The 25087-nt window shown below is 41.5% G+C and overlaps 1 protein-coding gene across 1 annotated transcript; it reads left to right on the forward strand.

Moving 5' to 3' along the window:
• Positions 1-23396: 23396 nt before the first annotated feature.
• On the forward strand, positions 23397-24837 carry RAP2B (RAP2B, member of RAS oncogene family). Its single transcript, XM_063111035.1, has one exon. It carries the CDS (start codon positions 23397-23399, stop codon positions 23946-23948), a length of 552 nt encoding a protein of 183 aa, XP_062967105.1. The 3' UTR covers positions 23949-24837.
• Positions 24838-25087: the final 250 nt, after the last annotated feature.

Genomic DNA, 25087 nt, shown 5'->3' on the forward strand with positions numbered 1-25087 from the left:
GTTGGGGGATAGTGCTCCCAGCTCTTGCCTAGGATCCTGGGTGTGCTCTCTAACTTATTAATTTAGAATGAGGGGTTTAGAATGTTGAATGTTCAGTTTACAAAAGTCAGATCCCTGGACAGCCCTTTCTTTTCTATTTCTAGATACCAGGGCACCTTAGAGACCATCACTCCAACTTAGAAATTGCTAGGAAATACTTCCAAACTATTGGTATCAGGTTCTGTTTGTTCTAGATTCTAGGGTGTATACTTCTCCACTGTTGCTGGTGTCATGACTACATACCAACCATTGCTCTTTCAGAGGACTGTTATAATCAGCTGGGATTTTTGGTTTCATGGCTTATTTTACATTAATTGCATTCTTATTTTTTATTGTGATATAGCCTCTTAAATGTAAAGCTTGGTAGATTTTACATATGCATATACCCATGTATCCATCACCTGTATCAAAATTTAGAACATGTCCAGTACCCAGAAGGTTTCCTCGTGCCTGTCCCAGGCAATGCCATTACCCAAAGTAAGCGTCTTTACTCTGAATTCTGTTTCCTGGACTAGATGACCATATTTTAACTGGCTTAAACTGATCTCATCTAGGAAAGAGCTAGATTTGGGTCCCAATTCCATTGTAGAATAAATTAATTCTGGGAAATTTTCCTGTAAATGATACCCTTGACTGTACTATGTGGATTCTACCTAAACTAGAAAAATGATATGCATTAAAATTGCCTTTCTAATTTTTTTTTGCTCTCTCCCTGATTTTAATTTCCATTTACCTGCCCCCTGCCCCCTTATCTTATAGCTATCTTCTATCTCCCCTGGTGCTGTAATAAAATCTTGGAGTAGAAGAATTGTGCTTTGTGGCAGAGAGGAAAAATCTAGAGAAAGATGGAAACCAAGAACACTTAAGAGGAATGCAGGGGAGAAGCATGCTTAGAAAAGTAACAGCTGATAACATGGATAACAAAGACAAGGAGTTGAAGATCTATCGAAGGGATAAATTAGTAAAAAAAAGGAAAGTATTGTGAACAAAATTTAATAATTCAAGTCTATAGAGCTCACCAGTCCCAAGTGAGCCAATTCATTCATTGGGCAACATATATTTAATGAATAATTGCTGTCGAGTAGATTGCAGGACCAGCACTAATGCTAAGTGCTGTAGTATGTTTTGGTGTGAGGAACCATTAGCATCTTCTCTCTTATTCATCTTTTTTTATTTGTTTTTTATTAGGGAGTCAACCAAGCTTCTTCTTTTTCATTCTTTCTTTCTTTCTTTCTTTTTTTTTTTTTTTGGCTACTTGCTGTTATGGGGATCTGAACTCTTGACCTTGGTGTTAAAACTCTGCTCTCATAATCAGCTGAGTAAACAGCCAGCCCCAAGCTTCTTAATGCATCTTTTAACACAGAATTTTGTCTTCTCTAAACTGTCTATCCATATCTGCTGCCTAAGCAGGCTTTGCCTTCCAATTTAGAGCACACTATTTGGAAATACTACTAAAAATTATCTTCTAGCTAATCTGTTAGCTGTAGCAGGATCCGTTGATGCTAGAAACTATTTAGAAGTTCTGTAGACAGAGGTCTCCTGATTAGAAAAATTTGGGATCCCTTTCTTTAAAAAAAAAAAAAAGAATAAATATGATCACAAGTATTCAAAGTTCTGGTTTAAATGATTTTCATTTTGAAAACCTGTGAGTTAGAGTATTCCAACAGACTATTAACATCTTTGTGTAAGTTGTTAAGAAGGAAAAATTTTGTAAATAAATGTACAAAGTATAGTTTTTGCTTTATTTTACTTTTGTGCTGCTGCTTCTTTACAGTATTAGTATTTCTCCTAAATTCTACTTTTTAAGTAGAGAACTTAGCCATAAATTAAAACAAAATTAAAGCTGACACAATGTTTTTCTCACTGATTTACACAGAACTTCCTAACTCCAGAGTTTATTTTTGTAATGTTCTAGAAAAACTGCAGGTGAAATTGGTACTATAGAGTAGATGTCATAATATCTACAACTAGATTTTTTAGTAAGTCAAGGGTATCCCCATGCAAATTTGAGAAATTAACAGTTTGTGGGTAAATCAACCTGGTAATTTCCTCATTCAAAATTAAAACTTGGCTCAATGAAACCCTTGGTTAAGCAACTAGGTTGAATGTGGTTGAACTAAGTTAAATGAAAATCTTCAAGAACAATCTTGAAGGGGAGAAAATATCATAAAGGCTTAACATGACCATCTGGAGTCTGTGTATGTGTATGGGAGGAAGATATTCTATTTTTGACTTAGTGATAAGTATTTACAAGCTCTATTAAACTACTTCTCTCCCAATGGCCTCCTCTGTAATTACTTCCCAGCCTCCAAATATTTGATGCATGTGAAAAGAGCTTCCCCCCGTTTGCCATGGGATGAATCTGACTGTAATAGTTTCCTTTACCAATATTGTAAAAGGGTTTAATTGTATGATTGAGAAACTAACAGAAGAGTGGTGACATCTAATATGGTATAACAAATGCTCGCTTTCTATTCCAGGTGGCAGGGAAGTAGAGGTAAAAGATATGCAAAAGAGAATGTGCAGAAGTTTCAGGAAAGAGAGGGAACATAGATAATGCTAAGGAGCTCTTCTTAAAAGGAAAGTGTTCTAGGGACAAAGACTAATGCAAACAGAAAGAGATTAGAGAAAGTGGGGACTAATTATCTGTGGAAAGAACTTAAGAGGCCTTGAAATTTAACTCCAAATGCCAGCAGGTGTGGGATGTGAGTGGACCAGGTAATAACCAATAAGAGTAATTGTTAGAGACATTCCCTTCTGAAGCATGGCCCCTTTCCTGGGCTAGTACAGACTTACTGGGTGCCCCTAGAGCTCTCATGAGAACCCTTATGTTGATAGCTTTCCCTTTGTAAGCACTACACTCCATGTGAGCCAAAATGTACACCTCTTGTGGTAATGGAAATAAAGTACATCGAGTTGCAAATGAATGAAGGTGTGAACACAATTTGGGATAACATTTTGACACTATGTCCTAATTTACGAGAATGTGGCCTGAGGACAGACACAGTGTATGAAACTCATTTTTTAAAAAAAACTGTTGCAAAGAACTCCAGTGAAACTGCCCTGCCTATCCCCTATGACACAAAGCACGGTGTGTTATAGAAACCGATGCTTAGGGAAAGCATGACTCTGCATTACCAAGGCAGAAACTGGACAGGGAGGAAAATCCCCAACGTGTTCTATCAGATCAGCAGTCAGTTTGGCTATAAACAAGTAAGATTGCAATGTTGTGAGGTAATCCTAGTCTGACTCAGTCCTTTATCAGAGCCTCACAGGTCCTTTTCATGAGTCTTTCCGTGAGCAAATAAGTTTCACAATGATGCCATATTTAAATGTTATGTCTCTGCTTATCCAATCCTCTACTTATCCTTTCTTTTATTTACTTTTTTTGAAGTGGATACAGTCATAACATCAAGCAACAGAAAAAAAACAAAAACAAAGGAGGAAGTGGTGTACTCTCCCTCTCTTCAAGTCCTATTTATTCCTCTATCCTTTAAATTTTTTATTTATTTATTTTTTTGGTGGCTGGCTGGTACGGGTATCTGAACCTTTGACCTTGGTGTTAAAAGGTGGTGCTCTAACTAATATCCCTCTATCTGAGGTCACTTTTGCTATAGGAGCAGATAATTGAGGAAGTCGAATGAGAGAGAACAGATAAAGCATTTTAAAGCAGAAGTGATCTTCAAAATCACTTCATTCAATTCCCTAAATTTATAGATGAAAAAAATGAAGACCCAGAGAGGAAGAGTGACTTGCTTTAGGGACATGGCAATTTAGCAGAAGAACCTGAATTAGGACTTCAGTCTTTTGATTCTAACCTTCCTGTCTAAAAGTTTATAAAGCTGAAAGAGGCCTTAGACATTATGGGGCACAAAAAAGTTTTGCACTCTACTGACATTTTGTTCTAAGGAAGTCTTTTTTTAGGGTGCAAACCAGCTACAGGGGTATCTCATTGCTTTTGAATTGGAGCACTGCTCCCAAACAACGTGAAAACCACCAATGTTTCCCAGTGCTTTCATTTTACTGATGAAAATTCTGAGGCCAAGTGAGGCCAAGTGATCTCCCCACTGTCCAGGATACTCAAGAGAAAAATTAGAACAAAGATAGGCTCCTTTCGTGTTTTAAGCAACTTAGAAATTTGAAATAAAGTGGACTTTTGAATTTAGCTCCTGGAAGCTGAAAAGAAAAGCAGGGGTGGGAAACATGACTCACACTGTGCACGTGGAGAAAACACAGCAGCCCCTCAAGGAGAAGTTACAGTGTGCAATGTTGCCTACCTTTCTCCTTCCCTAAAATCAAACACAGAGTTCCCAGTACTGAACATCTCACGAGTCATACACTCAGCTAAAGTGTGAACATGTGAAGCGAGGTTATAGAAATCACCCTATCCCAGAGTGCACATACATGTCTTTTATGTGGGTTTTAGGTTATAAAACTCTAAGGTCATGTAATACATATAAATAAAGACTCTCTCAGTTACTCATCATTCAAAAATGACTGCTCAGATTTCTTTTACGAAACTTGGAGAATATAAACTTGAGATGGTCTGGTTTCTATTACATGCATACCTGAAATTTATTTTAGGGGTCCTAAGGGTCATTCAAATTTATAGCCAGTCACCTTCTTGGAGAGGCCATTGGCTAACCTTCCCTTCCCCACTGAATGCTGAAGACAGACATGCCCTTTGTATTAAGATGCTGCTATGCCCAGTGAGAACACACATGGGACAGCAGCACAGCTCAATAGGAGCTGCAGGGATTCTTCTATTAAACCATGGTCAATAAGTCATCTGACAGCACCAGGTAGACTAGCCAATTTTCCTATGTTTTGATGAATTTAAATAAATGACTTAGGTTTATTATACTCTAGCCTTCCTTTAGTATGACCTGCTCCCTAACACAACTCCAGACCAGAGTACAACCCATTAGCCAGATTTCACCAGAGCAGGGTAAATTCCATATTCATCTCATTATTTGAGTGAGAATATAGCTTTTCTCTTCATGGAATTGCCCCACAAAATAGTGACTCACAGTTATGATGCTGAGACATTGTGCTGTGATTCCCAAATAGCAATTTCCTTTGACATCAAAGTCTCACTCTTCTCTCTGGAACTCTGGAGCTTAATACAAGAGGATTCAGTGTGTACACCAAGTGTGGGGCATGGAGGGGCACCTGAGCACACTCTGGTTAACACGTGTGACAGCTCATCCCCATTTGAATCAGAGAGAAAAGGGACTCTGGAGACTTGGATCTATGTAGCAAATCTCCTAAATCTTAATCAGGGTTAAAAGACACATATATGTACTACTTTTTTTTATTTTTTATTTTTTAGCAGATGGCTGGTACAGGGATCCAAACCCTTGACCTTGGTGTTCCAACACTGCACTCTAACCAATTGAGCTAACCGGCCAGCCCTGCATATATGTGCTACTAACTATAGCTAATTCCTAGGACTTAATTGCTAATGAAAAAGGACTCAAGAACTCTAACATTTCTAGGAGACAGAGTAACTCCAAATAATAGAGAAAGTGTGGGAGCCCGGCCTCCACGTTAGCACAAGGGTGTGATCAATGAAAATCTTTACTAGAGGGCAACATACTGTACCGGGCATGGAAGCTGAAGGGGTCCACCCTTCAGTGGGAGCTGGCATCTGATTCAGAAGTGAAACCGCAGTGGAATCACCAAACTTCTGTATGGGCCTGGCATCATCATATTCTGGAAGCTAGATAGAGCCATCCACAAATTAGAGAGTTCAAGGTAAAAATAAATGTCTGTAAATAGTGCTGTTCCTGTGCGGTGAAAATGCCTTTCTGTGTGTGGCTTATAAACTTGTAAATTGAAGCTCTCAATTATAATAAAAAAATGGGTTTCCACCATCCTGCCTCATCTATAAAGAGGGATATAGATATAAGGTAATGGGCTTCATCCCAGAGTCTGTAGTCCAATTTATTTATTTTATAATCATTTAACAAATATTTATTAAGCTCCTCTTAGTACATCCAGGTAGTTACTGATCTGGGCACTGGGAAGATAGACAATGTCCCTGTTGGCATGTAAGTGAATAGGCAAATTAGTAAATAAAAAAACATAATTACAGATTTGATAAATACAGTAAAACAAGGTAGATGCCATGACATAGACTACATCAGGGAGTGACAAACTTTTCCTTGAAGGGCCACGTAGACCGTATTCCATCTGTGGGCTATTCCATCTGTGTCCAACCCCTCCAACAGGCATGGTTGTGTTCTAATAAGTTTATTTATAGACACTAAATTGGAATTTCTTATACTTCTTGCATCATTAAATATTATTTATTTATTTTATTTTAACCATTAAAAAAAAAAGGTTAAACCCATTCTTAACTTGTGGGCTGTAGAAAAACAGATGGAAAGTCAGATTTGGCCTGCAGACATGCCCTTTACATTAACTCCTGGCTACATGGTTCAGGGAGAAGGGAGTATTTAACTTAGAGGTTGATATGGCTCCTCTGAAGAGGTGGCGGCTTAGTGGATGAGAAGACACCAGCAGTGAGAAGAGCTGGAAGAAGAGCAGGCTGAGGAAAAGACCCTGAAGCAGTTAGAGACCCCAGGAACCCCAGGGTGTACATAAAATTTATTAAGAAATGAACTAGTTAAGCGGAAAACCTTTAAAAATATATGTCTTACTGTATTTGTAGGTATTGATCTCTGGTCATTAGGTGTAAGTGCTGTAAAAAGTCATGGCATAAATGGGGCATAAATAATCCTTTAATGAAATTTCGTATTCTCTTACTTTCATTGTCTCTGGCAAAGAATGTTAGATTGATTTTCTTTTCTTCGTTTATGATTACTTGGCAGAGTAAGAGAATCATTTAAATTCTTTGTGTTGAATAAAATAAATTACCCTGTAGAAATGGCAGACATTTTTCATTGAATGATTTTACTATCTGTCTACGTCAGTGAATATATAACCATATGTTTGCCAGCCAAATGTCTTAATTCATTTGGGTAGGATTTGTACAGTGAAATTGTGTGTAAAGATGAATAAAATATTCTTATTTGTATATAAATTTAGAAGTCTGTTCATCAGCGTTTTACTTTTATATAAAAGGCTTTTATGCTACCCCAGACTTGTCCACTGGCCATCTGGGCAGTATGATTGGAGAACATCCATAAAAATGAATGATGAAAACAAATGTCTAAACACTAGGTTACATAGTGGTTTTTCTGAACCCATACTTCATTTGTGATTTCAAAGCTTGGCAAAGAAAAAAAAAAAAACAGAAAAAGATTACTTGCAGAGTCACCTTATGTGGGAGAGAGATGATTACTTCTGTCTATATTTTAAATCTGTGACAGAACTCCAAATCTTACCCAGATGCTGGTAGAGGGGAACATTTTCTTCATTTTAGAAATAATACCCAGAGAACTCACCCATCTGTCTGCTGTAAGAAAATGTCCAAATCACATGTTTATCAAAAGAATCCGAAGTGTTAGTGGGAGCTAAAATATGCCTCCCCACCACCAAAAAAATCAAATAGTGGTTTAAAATGTGTTTCTGGTAAAATGTTATCTACGGTGTCTGTTACATAAAAAGAACTGCCCAGCATCTTACATTTATGATATTAAAACAGTCTCAGGAAAGATGGTTGTGAGATTCATCTCAGATGTAAAACACAAAAATGTTGAATAATATCATGAAACACTTGGTGTCTACTTCAAATTTTCACCAGGTAAACACACATATCTTAGTTTGTGTGGAAACTTTTACCTTTGTTTCCTCGCATCATTTCATAGTTTAAAGACCTGCAATGTGTAGGAATTTTGAGTATTTTAAGTATTATAATAGTTTATGATTGGCCATAACTTCAATTAAATTTAACAATCACTTATCTAATGCCATACAGGGTTGTAAACATGAAATAAATAGGACTGAAATATTTCCCCAAGATTTCATGTTCATCAGAAAAAATAATCTCAAAGAACTCTGATTTGAAGCTGAGAAGTTAAAAGCTATAGTGGAGGAGATAGTGCTTCAGGAGCAGAAGGAAGAAATGGTTAATTTTACTAGGAGAAGTTTAGGATTTTTCATCGATGAGCTGGCATTTGAACTGGGTCTGCAACAAATAAAGACGCAGGGTAAAGCAGTTAATCCTTGGGAAACTATTTTATGGTTTTGGGCAGGAAGTGTTCTGATCAGTTCTGATTTGCTTTTATTTTTCACATTAAAAAAAAAAATTTTAAAAACCCCCCAAAACAAAAAACTTAGTGCTGGCTGCTTAGCTCAGCTGGTTAGAGCATGATTAGAACGTCCAGGGTTCGATCCCTGTGCTGGCCAGCTGCCAAAAAAATAAAAATAAATAAAAATAAAAATAAAATAAAGTTACAGAAAAGTGCATACATCATAAACGTTTGACTTTAGGATTTTTCTGAAACAAATGCCTGTATGACTCCCTTCCTCCCCCATAAAACACAGAAAGCATTGGCAGAAGCCCAGAACTCCTCCCATCAGGGCCTGGTTCATGGGTGTGCAATGTGAGCAGCTACACAGAGATTAGCACTGATAAGCTCTTTTGGTTCAAGGCTCTACTGTTGTCATTTTGAAATTCATAATAATTTTTGAATAAGGGATGCTACATTCTCATTTGGCACTGAGATCCAAAAATTACACAGCCTTTCTTGCCCCTAACCCTCATTCTGCAACACATCTGTATTAGTCCGTTTCTGTTGCTTATAACATAAATATCTGAAACTGGGTGATTTATAAGGAAAACACAATTTATTGCTTACAGTTTTGGAGGGTGGGAAGTCCATGGTGCAGAGAACACATCTGGTGAGGGTCTTGGTGGTGGCAACAGTGACCCAGGAGTCTCACATGGCAGAAAATGGCAGAGCAGAGAGACACTAACCTCTCATGTGTTTTTCTATTAAAGCCCTCAGAACCATGCCCCTGACCACCATTATTAATCCATTCACTACTGCATGGCCCTACAACCTAATCACATCTTCAAGGCCCCACCTTTCTTTTTAAAAAAAAGAAAAAAAGATAACCAGTAACGGGATCTTAACCCTTGACTTGGTGTCAGCACCACGCTCACCCAGTGAGCTAACTGGCCATCCCTATATAGGATCCAAACCCGTGGCCTTGTTGTTATCAGCACTGCACTCTCCCAAGTGAGCCACAGGCTGGCCCTAAGGCCCCACCTTTCAATTACTATAATAGGATGTCCCACCCTCAACAGTTACAGTGGGGATTAAGCCTCAGTGAGGTTGGGGAGGACATCAATCCGCAGCAACATCCAAATGCGCAGATCTCCCCACCAGTGCTAACCATGATTCTGTGATTGTCTTTATAGTTTACTCTCTAATTGCACATGCCTGAACAAAATAGTCTAATATTGGCTTTTATGAACGTTACTTAAATAGAATCATACAGTATGGATTCTGTTGTGTCTGGCTTTTTTCATTCGACATTATGTCTTTAAGAGTCATCCATATTGTGATTCATTCATTTTCTCAGTTATGTTTTTAAAGAGCTCTATCCAGTAGCATTACATAGGATTGGTTGGAACATGGATGAGAGCAACACTAGAGGCAAAGAGTCCAGTTAGGAGGCTGGGCTAACTGACCATTACAGTGTGAGAGCCTGGGACCCACAAATAATACCACAGGAAAATCTCTGCTCTCTAGAGACCAGTGTTTCAGAACCCTCAGACTTTTAGAACTACTGTAGATGGAGAACAAACCTAAAAATCCAAAACAACGGCAACAACAACAAAAAAGCCTGCTTTGGGGCAAAGAAGCAGGCCCTGAGTATCCAGCAACAAATGTAAGTGAAGACAGTTCAATAAACCAAAAATTATTCCCAACATGTTATACTAACAAGAGAAAAAGGAGTGCTGTAAGTGGATAGAACACACACACATAAATGTGTGTGTGTGTACACATATACAGATATGTGTATATAAGTGTATGTATGCATTTATACACTATTTTTTGGCATGAAAACATTGAGTATAGAAGTAGCCTAAGACAAGAAATAAGGAATAAGAAAGTAATTTTCAAAAAGTAAAAAGAAAAATAGAGATAATTGGAGGCTGTGTAGCAAAGCTGGCAAAAGCTGTGGTCATGGAGTCTGTGATTGGAATGGATAGGGCAGTGGAAAGGGGCAAAGAGCTCAAGACAAAGCGAAATTAGACGGGACAACTCTGCAGAGTATGCAGCAGTCATCTTCACCACCTACTCCCTGAATCACTGATTCAGTGGGGGTGCGTGCCCCTGGTGAGGCATATTTAAAATCACCTGCAGCCTTCTAATGGAAGACAGGACCTAATCACATCAACAGTGCAATAATTTATTTAGTTGGTAGCCCACTGAAGACACTTCAGACACTACCATTCAGCATTCTGGGAAAGACATTCATTACTAAACATAAGTGACCTTAAGGCGCAAAACCATCCCCATTGCAGTAGAGCACCAAGGTGATGCCACAGAGCCAGCTGTGGATGATGACCTGGATTCTACACTAGCACCAGTGAAAAGCAAAGGGCAGTGACATTTTTTAAAAATGTGCTGATCTTAAACAAAACAGGAGTTCTGAAAAGGGTAAATGTGAAAATGATCATGAACAAATAATATTCGTCAAATTAACATTTTCTGTGCTCTTATTATGTTGCAGGAACTGCACTGGGCAGCTTCTCATATATTATCTTATTATCCTCACCAAAATCATTTATTTATAACCCCAGTTTATATGTAGGACATTGAAGTTTAAAGGAGTTGTATTAGCTACCTACTGCTGAATAACAGGTTACTCGAAAACTTAGCAGCTTAAAACAAGAAACATTTATCTAACCGTTTCTGAGGGTCAGGACTCTGGGTGCAGATTAACTGGGCGGATCTGGCTCAGGGTCCCACATGAGGTTGTAGTCAAGCTATGGGCTGGGACAGTGGTCATCAGAATGCAGCAGGATTTGCTTCCAGGGCATTTTCTTGATTGTTGGCAGACCTCAGTTACTCTCGACAGTTGGAACAAGGGCCTCAGTTCCTTTCCACATGGCCTTTTCGACAGGGTTGCCTGGATGTTCAGAAGACACGGCAGCTGGCTTTCCCCAGAGTGAAAAATTTAGGAGAGATAGAGCTCAAGACAGAAGCTGCAGTCTTTTATAACTTAACCTCAGAAGTGACATACCATCACTTCTGTCATGTCTTATCAATCCTACAGGCCAACCCTGATACACAGTAGGCAAGGACACTCCAAAGGTGTGAACACTGGGAGATGGGATGGTTGGGAGCCATCTCAGAGACTGACTGCATAGAAATTAAGTCATCAGCCAGAAAGTCAAATTTTAAAAATAAGTTTGTAAGACACAAAAATCCAATGCTCTCTCTATCTTGTATAAGTTATTGGACAACAGGAGTCAAAAGATGTAAAAAAGTTAATTTTTTCCAGATTTTTGTGTAAAGCAAAGTTGGGTTAACTAAAACTTTTATAGAATGTACACACCAAACTTGAAAACAAGTAAGTCCTTTTAAATGTAATTTTCAATGAAAAGATAAGAGTTCATACCTATCTCTCACCCAGTATTTTATTGAACAGTCATGAAAGGATTATGCTCAAGTTCAGTTGATAGAAAAATACTGAGTTTCTAAAGAGTAGTGTGGTGTTTGGGGTGTACACTGCAGGCTGGCTTACCCAACACCATTCTCCATTTATTTCCCCTTTGTCTTCCTCTACTACAGAAGATGGAAATGTTAGATACTAATTTTCCCAGCCTCCTTTGCAGCTAAAAGGATATTCAGTGCAATACTGGCCAAAATATTAAGTGCAGCCTAAGCATTTCTAATTTTTTCAGTGTGAGATAAATTTAGAAGACATTAAAAATTAAGTCAGCAAATTCTGCAGGGATGAAGGAGGGTGTTAGAAAATTTTTGTGGCTTGTTGAGAGAAATTATTTCTAAACAATTTCCCATGTAACCTAATTTCCTACATTTTGCTGGCTGAAGGGTAAGACAAACACAATCACTTATCTTATTATTATTATTTTGCCTTAGCCTCTAACAACAGTGTAGGAAGTCCAGACCTCCTTAATTCCTTGCAGACAGGGTTCTCCCTGGCCCTTTCCCTGACCAGCCTCCCTGGCTGCTCTGTGGATTGGACCATTGCCTTTGCTCCTGCGTCAGCTCATTATATTTGGGCATTTCCTGCAGCTGCCAATGCCCAAAGTGACTGTTATACTCCTGGTATAAGTGATTGCTTGCTGCTGTGGAGGTTGACCCCAAACCCTCTGTAGCTGCTATAGCCACCAAAGCAGTACACCCTTCGAATGTTGGGCATGAAATGTTAAAGAAGCTATGGGCTCCAGTGCTGCTGGTACCTTGAGATCTCAATAGACAAGAAAACTTGCTGTTCTGTTGCAGTCTCTTTCCCCTAGGTGGACTCATTGGGACCATCCCAATGGATAATCTAAAATGTAAACCCTACATTGGACAAACATCTCCCTTTTACTTTTTATTTGTTTTATTTTTTAAATTTTAATTTATTTATTGAATCAAAATTGATTATACATATATCCCCTTTTACTTTAATAATTTATTCTCTCCTTGAATCACATTTATGAGCCTTAATCATCTCTTACCTCCCGGTGGTAACTTGGACCCTTACAGAATAGTGCATTTCCTGGCTTGATCTGCTGCTCTTCAACCTTCCTTCCCTGGCTTGCCTGCATCTTAGAATGTAACAAGCTTGGCTCAAGCTGCAATTCTTGATACATAAAAGTCATAGAAAGTTGGTCTAATTTAACTTGTAGTTTTCTACATTACAATAAAATTTTATGTGAATTAAATAAAATAAGAATACACTGGCAGTTTAATATTTGGGAAATTGGTCCTAGAGCATCCTAGAGTGTGACCTACTGCTTACAGCAGAAATAATGCTTAGGAAGTCAAAGATAGTCTGTCTCTCTTGTCATACCCCACCTCCTCCCACTATTTTTATTTACATTTAATTAAGAATCTTTTCAAAACCACAGGCTTATCTGAGGATAACAAAACGATCCTGATTTTACACAATTATTCAGCCCACCCAAAGGAAATAGTGGTGGAGTGCTATATGTGAACATTATTTCTATCTCCCAACCACTGAATATTAACTCCTTGGATTGCACTATAGATAAAATGTTATTCAAGATAGGAAATTTTGGGCCGGCCCGTGGCTCACTCAGGAGAGTGTGGTACTGATAACACTGAGGCCATGGGTTCGGATCCCATATAGGGATGGCCGGTTCACTCACTTCGGAGAGTGTGGTGCTGACAACACCAAGTCAGGGGTTAAGATCCCCTTACCGGTCATCTTTTAAAAAAAAAAAAAAAAAAAAAAAAAGATAGGAAATTTTATTGCATAAAAGACTTAATGAAAAAGTAGATTTATCAAGCATGTAATATTCAGGAATTCCCATTCCATTATCACAATAAATATACAATTTTACAATTGCTTTTATGCTCGTTATTCTATTCAAATCAAACACTTAAGAACAGTTTGGAGAAAATTTTAGCCTAAAACCATGTGTCTGGCTAGGCTAAGGCCTGGAATCCTCATAGCACCAATTGTCTAGCTCTTAATCCTGTTCATGACGCCAATTGTCTAACTCCATGACCGTGTTAGTTGTTGGGCTCTTTTACCTGCCAGTCATCCTGCTGACTGGGCCGATTGTCAAGCTAAGGCTGGGTCTGGAGCCCACAGACCCCTCAAGCCCATTTACAGACTGTGTCACAAACCATTCACATGCCAGGCTAGGTCCCCAGATCCCTCACAGGCTAGGGCACCAGACCCCTTCATGCAGGTCTATGAGCTAGGTAACCAGCCAAAACGTCCTTGGAAGCCATAGGTTTAGAAAAGCACGGGTGGCTAATGGCAGCCGCCCCAGGCAGTAAACACCAGCCAAAGTGGCAGCACCATTCAGGCACACTAACTCCCCCACCCCCCACACACAATGTTTACTGAACCACCCCCAACCAGCCCTGAAGGAAGGGGAGCCTGATTAAATTATTCTATTTTCCCAACACAATGTCAGCAAAAGTATTATTATTTTCTTTTTTCTGATAAAGAATTCGCAGACTTGAGAATAAGTCATTTCTCAAACACACTAGGACATACTTTGGAAAGAGTAAGGGGCTGATTTGTTTTAAGTCTCAAGACAAATTTAGGGCAAAAGAGATAGAAGTCTGGGTGCAAACTGACAAAGAAAGCAGAAATGTGTTGGTGATGCAAAAGTCACTGCCTGCAATTTGAATGATGCTGACACATCAAAGGGCACTGTCTGCAACAAAGAGGAAGATCATTTCTGGTAAGTGACAAAAGCATTGGGGAGAATGCAGCTGAAGCCATTGATTCACTAGTTAATTGAGCAGACAGGCAGCCGGGTTCTGCTGCCCCAGAGGTCATGAACCTGTACATGCCTTATCATCCTCCCTACAGGACAAATAGGCAAACACCCCCAAATCAGGCTGGCATCAGGGACCTTGTCAAGAAGACAACTTCCTGGGCAACTTTTGACCTCAGTAGCATTGCAACAACTTTAGCACAAGAGATACAAATATTCCCATCAAAAACCATTAAATAAGAGAGGAAAATTCTTTGACAAAAGATAATTAAGATATCTCATATTTAACTTCTTAAATACTAAGCAGTAATTTATAGAATACCTGAGGCCTAAATTGAGCTGTAAGTTAAAATAGTCACAAGAAAACTAGATCTAATGGAATATATAAAATAATTCTATGATAAAAAGACAGGAAGGCTGTTAAACAAAATGTTAATTTTTTTTGGTTTTGGTCTTATTTTATTCTTTCTGTTTTATTATACATTCCAAATTTATTACAGTATGCACATACTATTTATATAGTGAAAAGAATATAATTTTTCTTATTGTGAGAAAGCACTTCAGACAACAGCAACACTTTCTAGACAAATATTAAGCTACTGAAAATGACTCATTCTCTGCAAGTGCAGATAGTCAAAGTTTTATTGTAATTTAGCATGCAACAGAAAGAGAAACTCAAGAAACTACATGAGACCGTTTTACCGAGTTCATTTAATTTTCCATTGTAATGGAATTTTTAATTACATAAGTCACAGGTTGATGTGCATATTTTCTCTAAGAGTAGGGATATATGGGAGATACATATTTCATTTTGTATGAACTGAGAAAAAGCTTTCAGAAATTTTAATGGAATCTGATCTGACAGACTTAAGGGGGAATTATCACTATCCTTCTTAATAAAAAGAAAACCTGAGTTGGCATCTTCACAAATTCACACCACCCAAGTTTAGCAGCCTGGCAACTTCATGCTTCATGCTGCACAGTCACTGTAGAAACACTTTCATTTCTACTCAGGTTCCCAAACTCACACTTGCAGCTATGGCTTGCCATTTTTATTTATGGAGAGCAGGTTATTTGCAGCGTGAACTCTCAACTTTTCACTTTCTCAGCTCCAGTTTTCAGGTCTCTTGGCCTGTTTGAGAGGGAGGATGCTTCCTCAGCATCAGAGTCCAGAGTCTCAGAGTCCTCCAGAGTCCTCAGACTCCTCTTCTGCCCTTTCCTCAGAAGCTTCTATTCAGAGGACATCCTAAGATGGATATCAATTTCTCCATCTTTACTGATGCTCTCCTTTCAGTTCAAAAGCAAGCAAAATGTAACCATAAAAAAATGAAACCTAAGAATGCTAGAAGAATACACTAGTTGTATAAAATATCTTGCAGTGTGAGATGTCTTCCTATTTGTGGAATGAAATCCACAAAGGAAATTAATAAAGGAAATAAATTTAAAATAAGAATATGACCCCAGTGATCCATGCTATAAAAATAAAAACAGAAATATTTTAAAAATCTCAGTAATAAAAGCATAAACAAATCAAAAATTAATAACAAACTGATAAAATTATTTGCAAGGCATGTAATTGACATAGGACTAGTATACCCTTATATATTATACAACATAATTATAATTCATAATCTACAATTACAAATCAATGAGAAAGAGATAAATCCAATAAAAAGTGGCCAATCCCTTAACTATTGAGAAGAAATTTTACATTATTTGTATAAAAATAGGAACATGAACATTTCATAAATTATATAGAATTAGTCATATCTGTTGATATATATTCACAATCTGAGTGGCATTTTACTATAAGTTTGTGGCCAAGAATCAATAACTACATCTAATGACAAACTAGTAGTTCATTTTGATTAAGAGAGCCTCAAGCAACAAATGAAGAATTTTTTTTTCAGTACATGGTTTAGAAATTTGCAAACTATGGGCCCAAATGCACCTGTTTCCATAAAGAAAGTATTATTGGAACACGGCCATGTCCATTTATTTACATATTGTCATGGCTGCTCTCATGCCACAAGGACAGAATTGAGTAGATGCAAGAGAAGGTATGACCTGCAAAACCTGGAATGTGTGCTGTCTGGCCCTTTACAGAGAAAAGTTTGAACCATTTATTAAGAATATTTAGCTTACAAGAAACACAGAAATATTTGATCAGTTTTTCAGGATCACGAACTATATTCTACAAGGCAATAAGGTTTTTTTAAAGACATAAATTCCTTAACAGAAAGGATTTAGTTTTTATATTTTGGGGTAATATGTCCATATTACAATAACTAAATAATAAAACAGTAATTTCTCTTTTGTACGTTAAGTTTTCAAACAGATTTTTAAAAACTTTTAAAGGAGTTACAAACATCCATGACAGAATTGAATATAACAATCACAAAATTATGTAAATACACTGAATTCTGTAGTTTTGTGTGTTCTCCTTCTAAGTCACCACACGCAGATCCTTTCCTCTGTCTCCTGATTGCTAGATTATATAACTGCCAGTCAAACAAAACCCTCATTAGCACATTCTTTAAACCAAAACCTATTGCTGGTGATAATTTACAAAGGAAACTTCCTTTCCCCCTATATAGACTCTGTCTCCATCAAAACCACAAAGTCTGAAAGACTTATTGGAGCCCCTTCTGCAGAAGGGGTGATAGACTTTGATTGTGCATCAGGGCAGACAGTGGTTTGTTGTCCCTGCAGGAGAAAAGGGGACTTCTTTAATCTAGTGATTCATGAGGGGAAAAAAAAAAAAAGTGAGAGAATTATTTTTAATGGAGCTCAGCAATTTCTCCCATTCTTGCTATATTTGGTTCTCTGGAACAGAAGGTTCTGAGGAGACAAATCTTAAACAGAGTGGGATTTGAAATAGAGCTTTCAACTAAGAAAAACAAGATCAATGAAATCTCTCTAAACTTTCCCTTGAGTGAGAGGACATTCATCATAGAAAAGTCATGCTATAAGCAAATTGTGTTCGTTTCTCTACAGAACAAGGTCTCAGGCAAATCTGAGACCAGACAGAAAAGATCATATCATTTAGCTTAGGAGACTTTCTATTTTTCTTTCCTCTTTTTTGTTTCTAAAATCACGTAAAAGGATGAAAATATGCCAAATCCCTAATAAGACTTTATGTTAGAACTCAAACCTACTGAGTAGTTGTGTGGTATTACCCTAGGGCAGTGTTACACTTTAGCCAAGGGTAAGTTCTTTATGAAAACACGAGTGGATTTCATTATCGAAAATAATACAGTATACTAATGTATACGTTGAGAAAAATATTCAATAAGGAAAATCAAACAACAGCCTTCAGAAAATGGCTACTTTTATTCTTCTATTTTTTTGTTTTGGCCTATCACAAAGTCTGTAGAAAGCTTGAATAATTTTCAGAGGTTATTTAATTTAAAATGTAAGACTCTCTGTATTAGTCCGTTTATGTTGCTTATAACAAAGAACACGGAACTGGGTGATCTATAAAGAAAATGAAATTTATTGCTTAGAGTTTCTGAGGCTGGAAGTCCAAAGTCCATCTGGTGGTGATAACATGACGCACGGGTCTCACATTCCAAGAAGGTGGAAGCAGAGAGAACAGAGAGCAAGACAGACTCTCCTCTCCTTTTAAAGCCCTCAGAACCACGCCCCTGACTACCATTTTTAATCCATTCACTACTACATGGTCCTACAATCCAATCACTCCTTCAAGGCCCCACCTTACAATTACCATAATAGCATTTCCCACCCTCTTAACAGTCACAGTGGGGGCTAAGTTTCTAATACATAAATCTTGGGGGATACAATTCAAGCTTCATTGAGTTTTTGGGGTACATAATTCAATCCACTGCACCCTCCTACACACTTTCCTTTGAAAAATAATTAAAATAGGAAAAAGGAACCAGAATACCAGTGATGTAGGCAGATGCTAAAATTATAAAACTAGGAAGTTCTTTGTCTCTCTTTAGTTATCATGCTAGAGTTTTAGGACATTTTTAAGACATGAAGATCAAAAATCTCATTACAAGTAGGACAAGTCACTAATTCCTACAAGATGGCTATCCAAAGTGTAATATGAACAGAATGTAGTAGTGTGTAATAACACGTAACATGTTGGCTGTTCAAAATGTAATCTGAATAGCGTGAAACAATGATAATGATTTGTTTGACTCACAGAATATTTTTAGAGGAATTACTGGAGATTATTTAAAAAGGATCACTGATAAAATAAAATATCCTAAGTCTGCTAGTGGATATGTGGTTATATTTGTCAAAAGACAAAATTACAGTAAACTTAAAGATCTCAATTGGCTTTATTTTGATTCTAGAATTGGGCAATACTTCATTCAGTAAAACAGAATAAGTGTTCCAACGAGCTGAGTAGAGGTGATTGGTTTTGTAGACAGAAAAGGCTGAAGAAAGCAGAAACAAAGAACAAAAAGTGAACTGGTCATTTGAAAGTTGCTTTCCTTGTAAGGTGGGAACAGGGAGATGGAACAATGGAAAAATACTGATTATTTAAGAACAGGCTATTCTTTCTGTGTAAGGATTAAAGCAGAGAGAACTTCATTATAATGCTTATTGATAGGGTTTATCCACTGAATGCTTTGGTATCTTTCCCCAAGATAACTCTGATTTAGTATTTCCAACCAAATAAATGTAGACTTTGTTCACTCCAGCATCTTTATGACTCAGGGAGACTGAAACATTCGTAAATATTTTTTTTTTTTCCAGCAGCTGGCCAGTACAGTTATCCCAACCCTTGACCTTGGGGTTATCAACACCACGTTCTAACCATCTGAGATAACCAGCCAGCCATTGGTATATACTTTTCTATTGGTCCAGGAATTGTTATGTCTCACCAATGACTGATACAATCTCTTACCACAAAGAGTTTGGAAAAGGAATACAATACTATCCAAACATTCATCAATAAATATTTATTGAGGGCCTCTTAGTGTACTACATGCTATGAGGGAACAAGGTGGCTAAACCAGACATGGATCTGTCCTCAAGTAATTCACATGCAGCTTAGGGTGACCAGATTTAGATATGTAAATAATTATAGTACAGGATAGATAATGATTCATGCTGTAAGCAGGGGTACAAAAAGACTCATAACAGATTTCATTGCAGGAAGTGACCAACCTTAAAAATTTGTACATCAGTAATTTTCATTGTTTCATTTTGAATCCCCAAGTCCCAATGTACATATTTCTGTGGGAGACCATCTGAGCGTAGTAATAAAAATTGCTACTGAAGAATCCCTAATAGAAAGTATTCAAACTGTAGCATCTTTCTGGTACTTAAGAGCCCAACAAGCTTCAATAATACCCATCACTTGGAGTCCTGGTCTCTTCCAGATGTGGCATCAGGCTACCTGGATCTGGGTAGTGAGGTAGTAATTTGATGCATGTAAGAGGTGCTACAGCTTTCAAAGCATGTTTACATCCATTATCTGTTAATTATTATCCCTGCGGACAGCCTGGCACCATACAAAGGGCAGCCAGAACAGCAGGGTTCTAATTCTGCACAGTTTTCTCTGCTGTAAAATGAGGGGTTTGGTGACTAGATTCTCTCCAAGGTTCCTCTTGTGGCTAGTTAGATAGGGAAAATTTTATCATCACCATTTTACAGATAGGGAAACTAAGGTCAGGAGAGCTTAAGGGACTTGCCCAAGGCCCCAGGTAATAACTAAAATACAATACTTGAGATTAGATACCAGACCTCATAAGCAGAAAGTATATTCTTCTATATCATACCGAGAACCACACCTTTTGGGGCAAGAGTATAAATAAGGGTCCACATAACATTAATGTAAGTATTTAAGTTATAAACCAAGATAACACTGTTAAACAAAATATGATCTATTCTTCCACCTTGACAAATACCTGTTCACAAGGACCTGGGCAGTCAGGTGTAAATTACGAATTCTTGGACTCTTCCAAGGGCCAGGCTGGAAAGTGTCAGGGAAGAGAAAGCTGGCCCCAATTAATGTCTCTTTCTGCACCAGGAGGTGCCCAAAGCACCTGGGAGTGCACACCTCAGCGTACAGGTCCAATCACAGTCCACACCCCCAAAAAGAGCCATTTCTTGAACACAGGAGTGAGTACAGAGTCTCAGGTGGATCCTGGAAGTGGGTTTGACAGGATTTGGGCAGGAATTCCAGGGCTGTGACTACCTGGAACACGGTCTAGGAAAGGGTTTAGACTCCTGATGGGCCATCATCTTGACCCTGTGGGAAGAGACACTGCCAGAAAAGAGCCAGAAGGTGGCCACGGGCAGAGGTCCCTCTTGCTTGGGTTTAAGAGCTAGTCTGTTCACACTGCCTCTAGGTTCAACCTAAGAAAGAGTAAAATTCGGGAATTTTCCTGTGAGAAGGCACTAGGCTTAGTGGTTGAGACCCAGCTCTGCAGCCAAACACCTGGGCTAGAATTTAGCTTGGCCACTCTCCAGCTGTGAAATCTCAGGCAAGTTACTGAACATCTCAGGGCCTCAGTTTCCTCATCTTCAAAATGGGTATAACAATAACTATTACAAGGAGTTACTGAGATAGTACGCATAAAACGCTTTGCAGACATTCAACTGGGTAAATGTTGGCGGGGAATCTGCCTCAGAGAGAGGTTTCTTGGAGAATTACAGACACACAATTATTCCCAAGCACCCTGACAGTCAAGGTGAAAGCCCTCTCTTCACCAAATGGCTGGCCGGGCTCGGGGTTGGGCACCACCCACCCCACCCAAGGCGTTGGCTGCTGCCCACGTCCCTCCTGGTCCCGTGCCCAAGGGACGCTGCGGAAGAGCACGTTAGGAGATACAACCAGAGGGCTGGAGAAAGTCACCTCGCAGACGTGGCTGTGAGTCACGGTGGGACTAGGAACTGAAACCAAGTGTTAGCACACTGCCCGGGTTCATCCCTCCCCTACGGACGGTCAAAAAGCGGTGGCAGGGGGGTCGGACAATAAAGGCAGGACAGGGCGCCGGGGCTGACGCCCCCTCCCCAGCCTCCGCCCCCGGGCTCGCGCGCCGGCGCTCAGTCTGCAGACAGGTCCTGACGTCTCTCCTCAGCGAGGAGCGACGAGACTGGGAACAAGTCGGGGCATCTCCCTGGCACCTCCTGAGCGCGAGCCCAGCCGAATCTGGCAACTGCACGCCCCACAGCAAAGACGCTTCCTAAGAGGCAAGCCCGGACATCCCCCACCCCTGTGGCTGAAACCAATTCCAAGTGGCCCATTCCTCATCCTATCCCGTCCCCTCCCTGCAAGAAACTTGGCAACTTTGCTGTTTCTTGAGGAACAAGAACTGTAATCAGCCCTTTCTGCTCCCTTTAAGGGACAGTCGTGACTGGGCACCGAGAAGTCAGACTCTCTCGAAAACACCAACAAAAGACTATATTTAGTTCTGAGCTCTCCGCCTAAATTCCTCTTCTTTTTTCGCTCCTCGCTTCCAAACGACTGGGGTGGGGACGTGGGAGGGAGGGGGCGGGGAGCGGCAGAGAAAGAACAGCTGTGCCTCCGCCTCTCAACTCAGGCTCTATAAATAACCAATCGCGAGCGGAGGCTACTTTTCAGCCAATGAAGCAGCCCAAACTGATAAAACCTTGGCGGCAGCCAATGGGAGCACACTTGGGGGTGTGAGACTCGCGCCCCGGGACCAATGAGTGCGGAGTCTGGGAGAGGTAATTTGAGCAGAAGTGTGGGTGTGCGGTGCGCAAGCTTCCTACTTCCAAACCCGAAACCTGCTCTACGGACTGAGCATGCCCAGAGTAACTGCGGGGGCCGCCGCTGAGGCTTCCGGATTGGGATTACGTCCGACCTCCGGGTTTTGGTCACAGCCGAGTGGGGAGGAGGGCGGGCCCCGTCAGGACCCTGCGAAGAGAATACAGGGTGCCAGAGACTACCGCTGCCCTATTGGGACAGCGTTTCAGGCCCAGGGTTCCTCCTGTTTTCTTTGTCCGGGGGATGCAGGGCGGAAGAGCCGGCCGGAGAGGGCGGCGTAGCGTTTCTGTGGCGAACGGTTTAGAGAGAGCTGTGCGTGGGGGCGGGCATGCACCCTACCCGCTCTCGCCAGCCGCCGCGCCAAAACGCCCTGCGGTTCTCCGCCCCGACCACACCCGCCCGGGGCTCGGGGCATGGCGTCCGCAGGCCTTGGACAACCGGAGTTGGCAAGAACACAGCCCACCCTATCCCTGAGGCGGCTCGCCGCGCCCTCATGATGGTCGGAGAGTTGCCGCCCTGGTGCACGGACCCCACCCCACCCCACCCCCGAGCCGTGTAGAAGGCGGCCTCCGTTTCCCTTCGGAGTGTTCCCAGCCCCACACACTTCTCATCCCGATCCCAGACTCGTGCCGTTCGGAATCCGCTTCTCTGGACCCAAATCGCGAGCCCCGCCCCTCTGGCCCCGCCCCCTCCAGCGCCACGGAAAACCAGGAGCGGAAATTCGGGCGGGGCCGGCCCGCTGCTCACTGGGCATGCTCGCCGGGGCGGGGTGGGCTGGGCTGCGCGCGGCGAGTAGGAAGCCCTTGCCCAGAGGAGGCTGCGGGAGAGAGTGCGATGGGCCGCGGCGGTGGGCACACGTTCTGCGGGGACTCATGCCACGCGCCTCCCGGTCCGACGCGCAATTAGCAGCCGCCTCCGCAGCCCGCCGCCACCGCTTCCCGCCCTTCCGGGCTGCCGCGGCGAGGAGCTCCAGCCGTCGCCTCGCACGGGCTGCCGGCATTGTCCTCCCGGTGTGCAGCCAGGGCTACGGCCGCCGCCACAGCCGAGGACTGCTGCGGGGGCCCCGGGTCCGCGCCCCAGAAACGCACCGCCGCCCGCTGTCGGCCGGCGCGGCGCCCGGCCCCCGCTCGGTGATTCTGGCCCCCGTGCTCCCCGGCCACCCTCTGCTGGGTTTTTCCTGCGGAGCTGAGGAAGAGGAAGAGAGGTCTAGCCGACAAGCTCTGCTTTCCCCGGCTCGCAGCCCCGACGGGGCCCTGGAGGCGCGGCGAGAGCGCTGACGGAGCCATGAGAGAGTACAAAGTGGTGGTGCTAGGCTCGGGCGGCGTGGGCAAGTCCGCGCTCACCGTGCAGTTCGTGACCGGCTCCTTCATCGAGAAGTACGACCCCACCATCGAGGACTTCTACCGCAAGGAGATCGAGGTGGACTCGTCGCCGTCGGTGCTGGAGATCCTGGACACGGCGGGCACGGAGCAGTTTGCGTCCATGCGGGACCTGTACATCAAGAACGGCCAGGGCTTCATCCTCGTCTACAGCCTCGTCAACCAGCAGAGTTTCCAGGACATCAAGCCCATGCGGGACCAGATCATCCGCGTGAAGCGGTACGAGCGGGTGCCCATGATCCTGGTGGGCAACAAGGTGGACCTGGAGGGCGAGCGCGAGGTCTCCTACGGCGAGGGCAAGGCCCTGGCCGAGGAGTGGAGCTGCCCCTTCATGGAGACGTCGGCCAAAAACAAAGCCTCGGTGGACGAGCTGTTCGCCGAGATCGTGCGGCAGATGAACTACGCGGCGCAGCCCAACGGCGACGAGGGCTGCTGCTCGGCCTGCGTGATCCTCTGAGGCGCCGGCCGGCTGCGCGCCGCGCACAAAAGCCAAACGCACCCGACTCTAAATGTGATTTGTCTTCTTGCTTTGAGGTTGGAGACGACTTTGCATCGGCCGGGGTGTCCCGGGAACCCCGCTGGCCTCCGAGGCCGGCATCTCCTGCCTCCGCCCTGTGTCCGAGGGGGTGTCCCGTCTTGACCATCCGAGACCCTGATGGGAATGTGGCTCTTTGCAGCTTGTACGTTTCTCATTCAGTTTTGGTTGACAAGTTATTTCCCCGTTTAAAGTAACCGTTAGGGTACTGCATTAGCAGCTTGATACCCGGCAAGCAAAAGTTTCAGCCTGGGGGGTGGGGGTGGGGGTGGAGAAGATGGAGAAAAAGGAAGAGAAGGTGGAAAGATGTTTTTTTTTATTTTTTATGTTTTGGTCAACAACCGTTTTCTAGTTCTAAGTTTTACATACATGGAAGGAAGTCCGGGAGAACCATATATGAAGGAGCAGGAGCAGAGGAAGAAACTTTTGGTTTTTTCCTTGTTTTCCAGGAGTAGTTGGAAATTAAGATCGGGTTCCTTTTCTGCCAGCTTGGAAGGGCAACCCCATGACTGATTGCGATTCTGAGGATGTCTATGCAAAGTTGGATTCTTGTTACAGTGTATCCAATCTGAAGTATTGCACATCTGAACTGGGACTGTTAACACTGATGCCAATACAGTGTGGGGTGCCAGAAAGTGTCTGCTGATATTTGTGGGGGAAAAAAATCTATTTTGTTTACCTACTGTATTAAAGGGGAGTCTGGGGGATAATGGTAGTATTTTCTTTTTTATCAGCTGTGAAAAAAATGTTACAGACCTGCACATTTTGTGTGTACTATTGTGTGTGTGTATTTTTTTAAGTTTAGCTTTTTGGGTGTTTTTTTTTTTTTTTTTTTTTTTTTTTTTGTGGTTGGCAGTAACAGATTTTAATGACTAGCTTTTTAAAATACAGTACAAAGACTTTGTAAATGTGATTCAGGGCTCCCAGCACCCCTGTGTCTGCAGAGTGCCTTCAAAACTCAGCTGTTCCAGCCGGTGCCAACCTGTGAACTTCCCTCTGTATCCCAGAATCTGCTGTTCCCCAAATCTCTGCCCAATTTCCTTTCAGTAATCTTCCTGAAG

This window comes from Cynocephalus volans, chromosome 1 (assembly GCF_027409185.1).
Source record: "Cynocephalus volans isolate mCynVol1 chromosome 1, mCynVol1.pri, whole genome shotgun sequence".
NCBI classification, from domain to species: Eukaryota; Metazoa; Chordata; class Mammalia; order Dermoptera; family Cynocephalidae; genus Cynocephalus; species Cynocephalus volans.

Excerpts from the sequence above, each read along its gene's own strand:
- RAP2B (XM_063111035.1), top strand. The coding sequence starts at position 23,397 with ATGAGAGAGTACAAAGTGGTGGTGCTAGGCTCGGGCGGCGTGGGCAAG.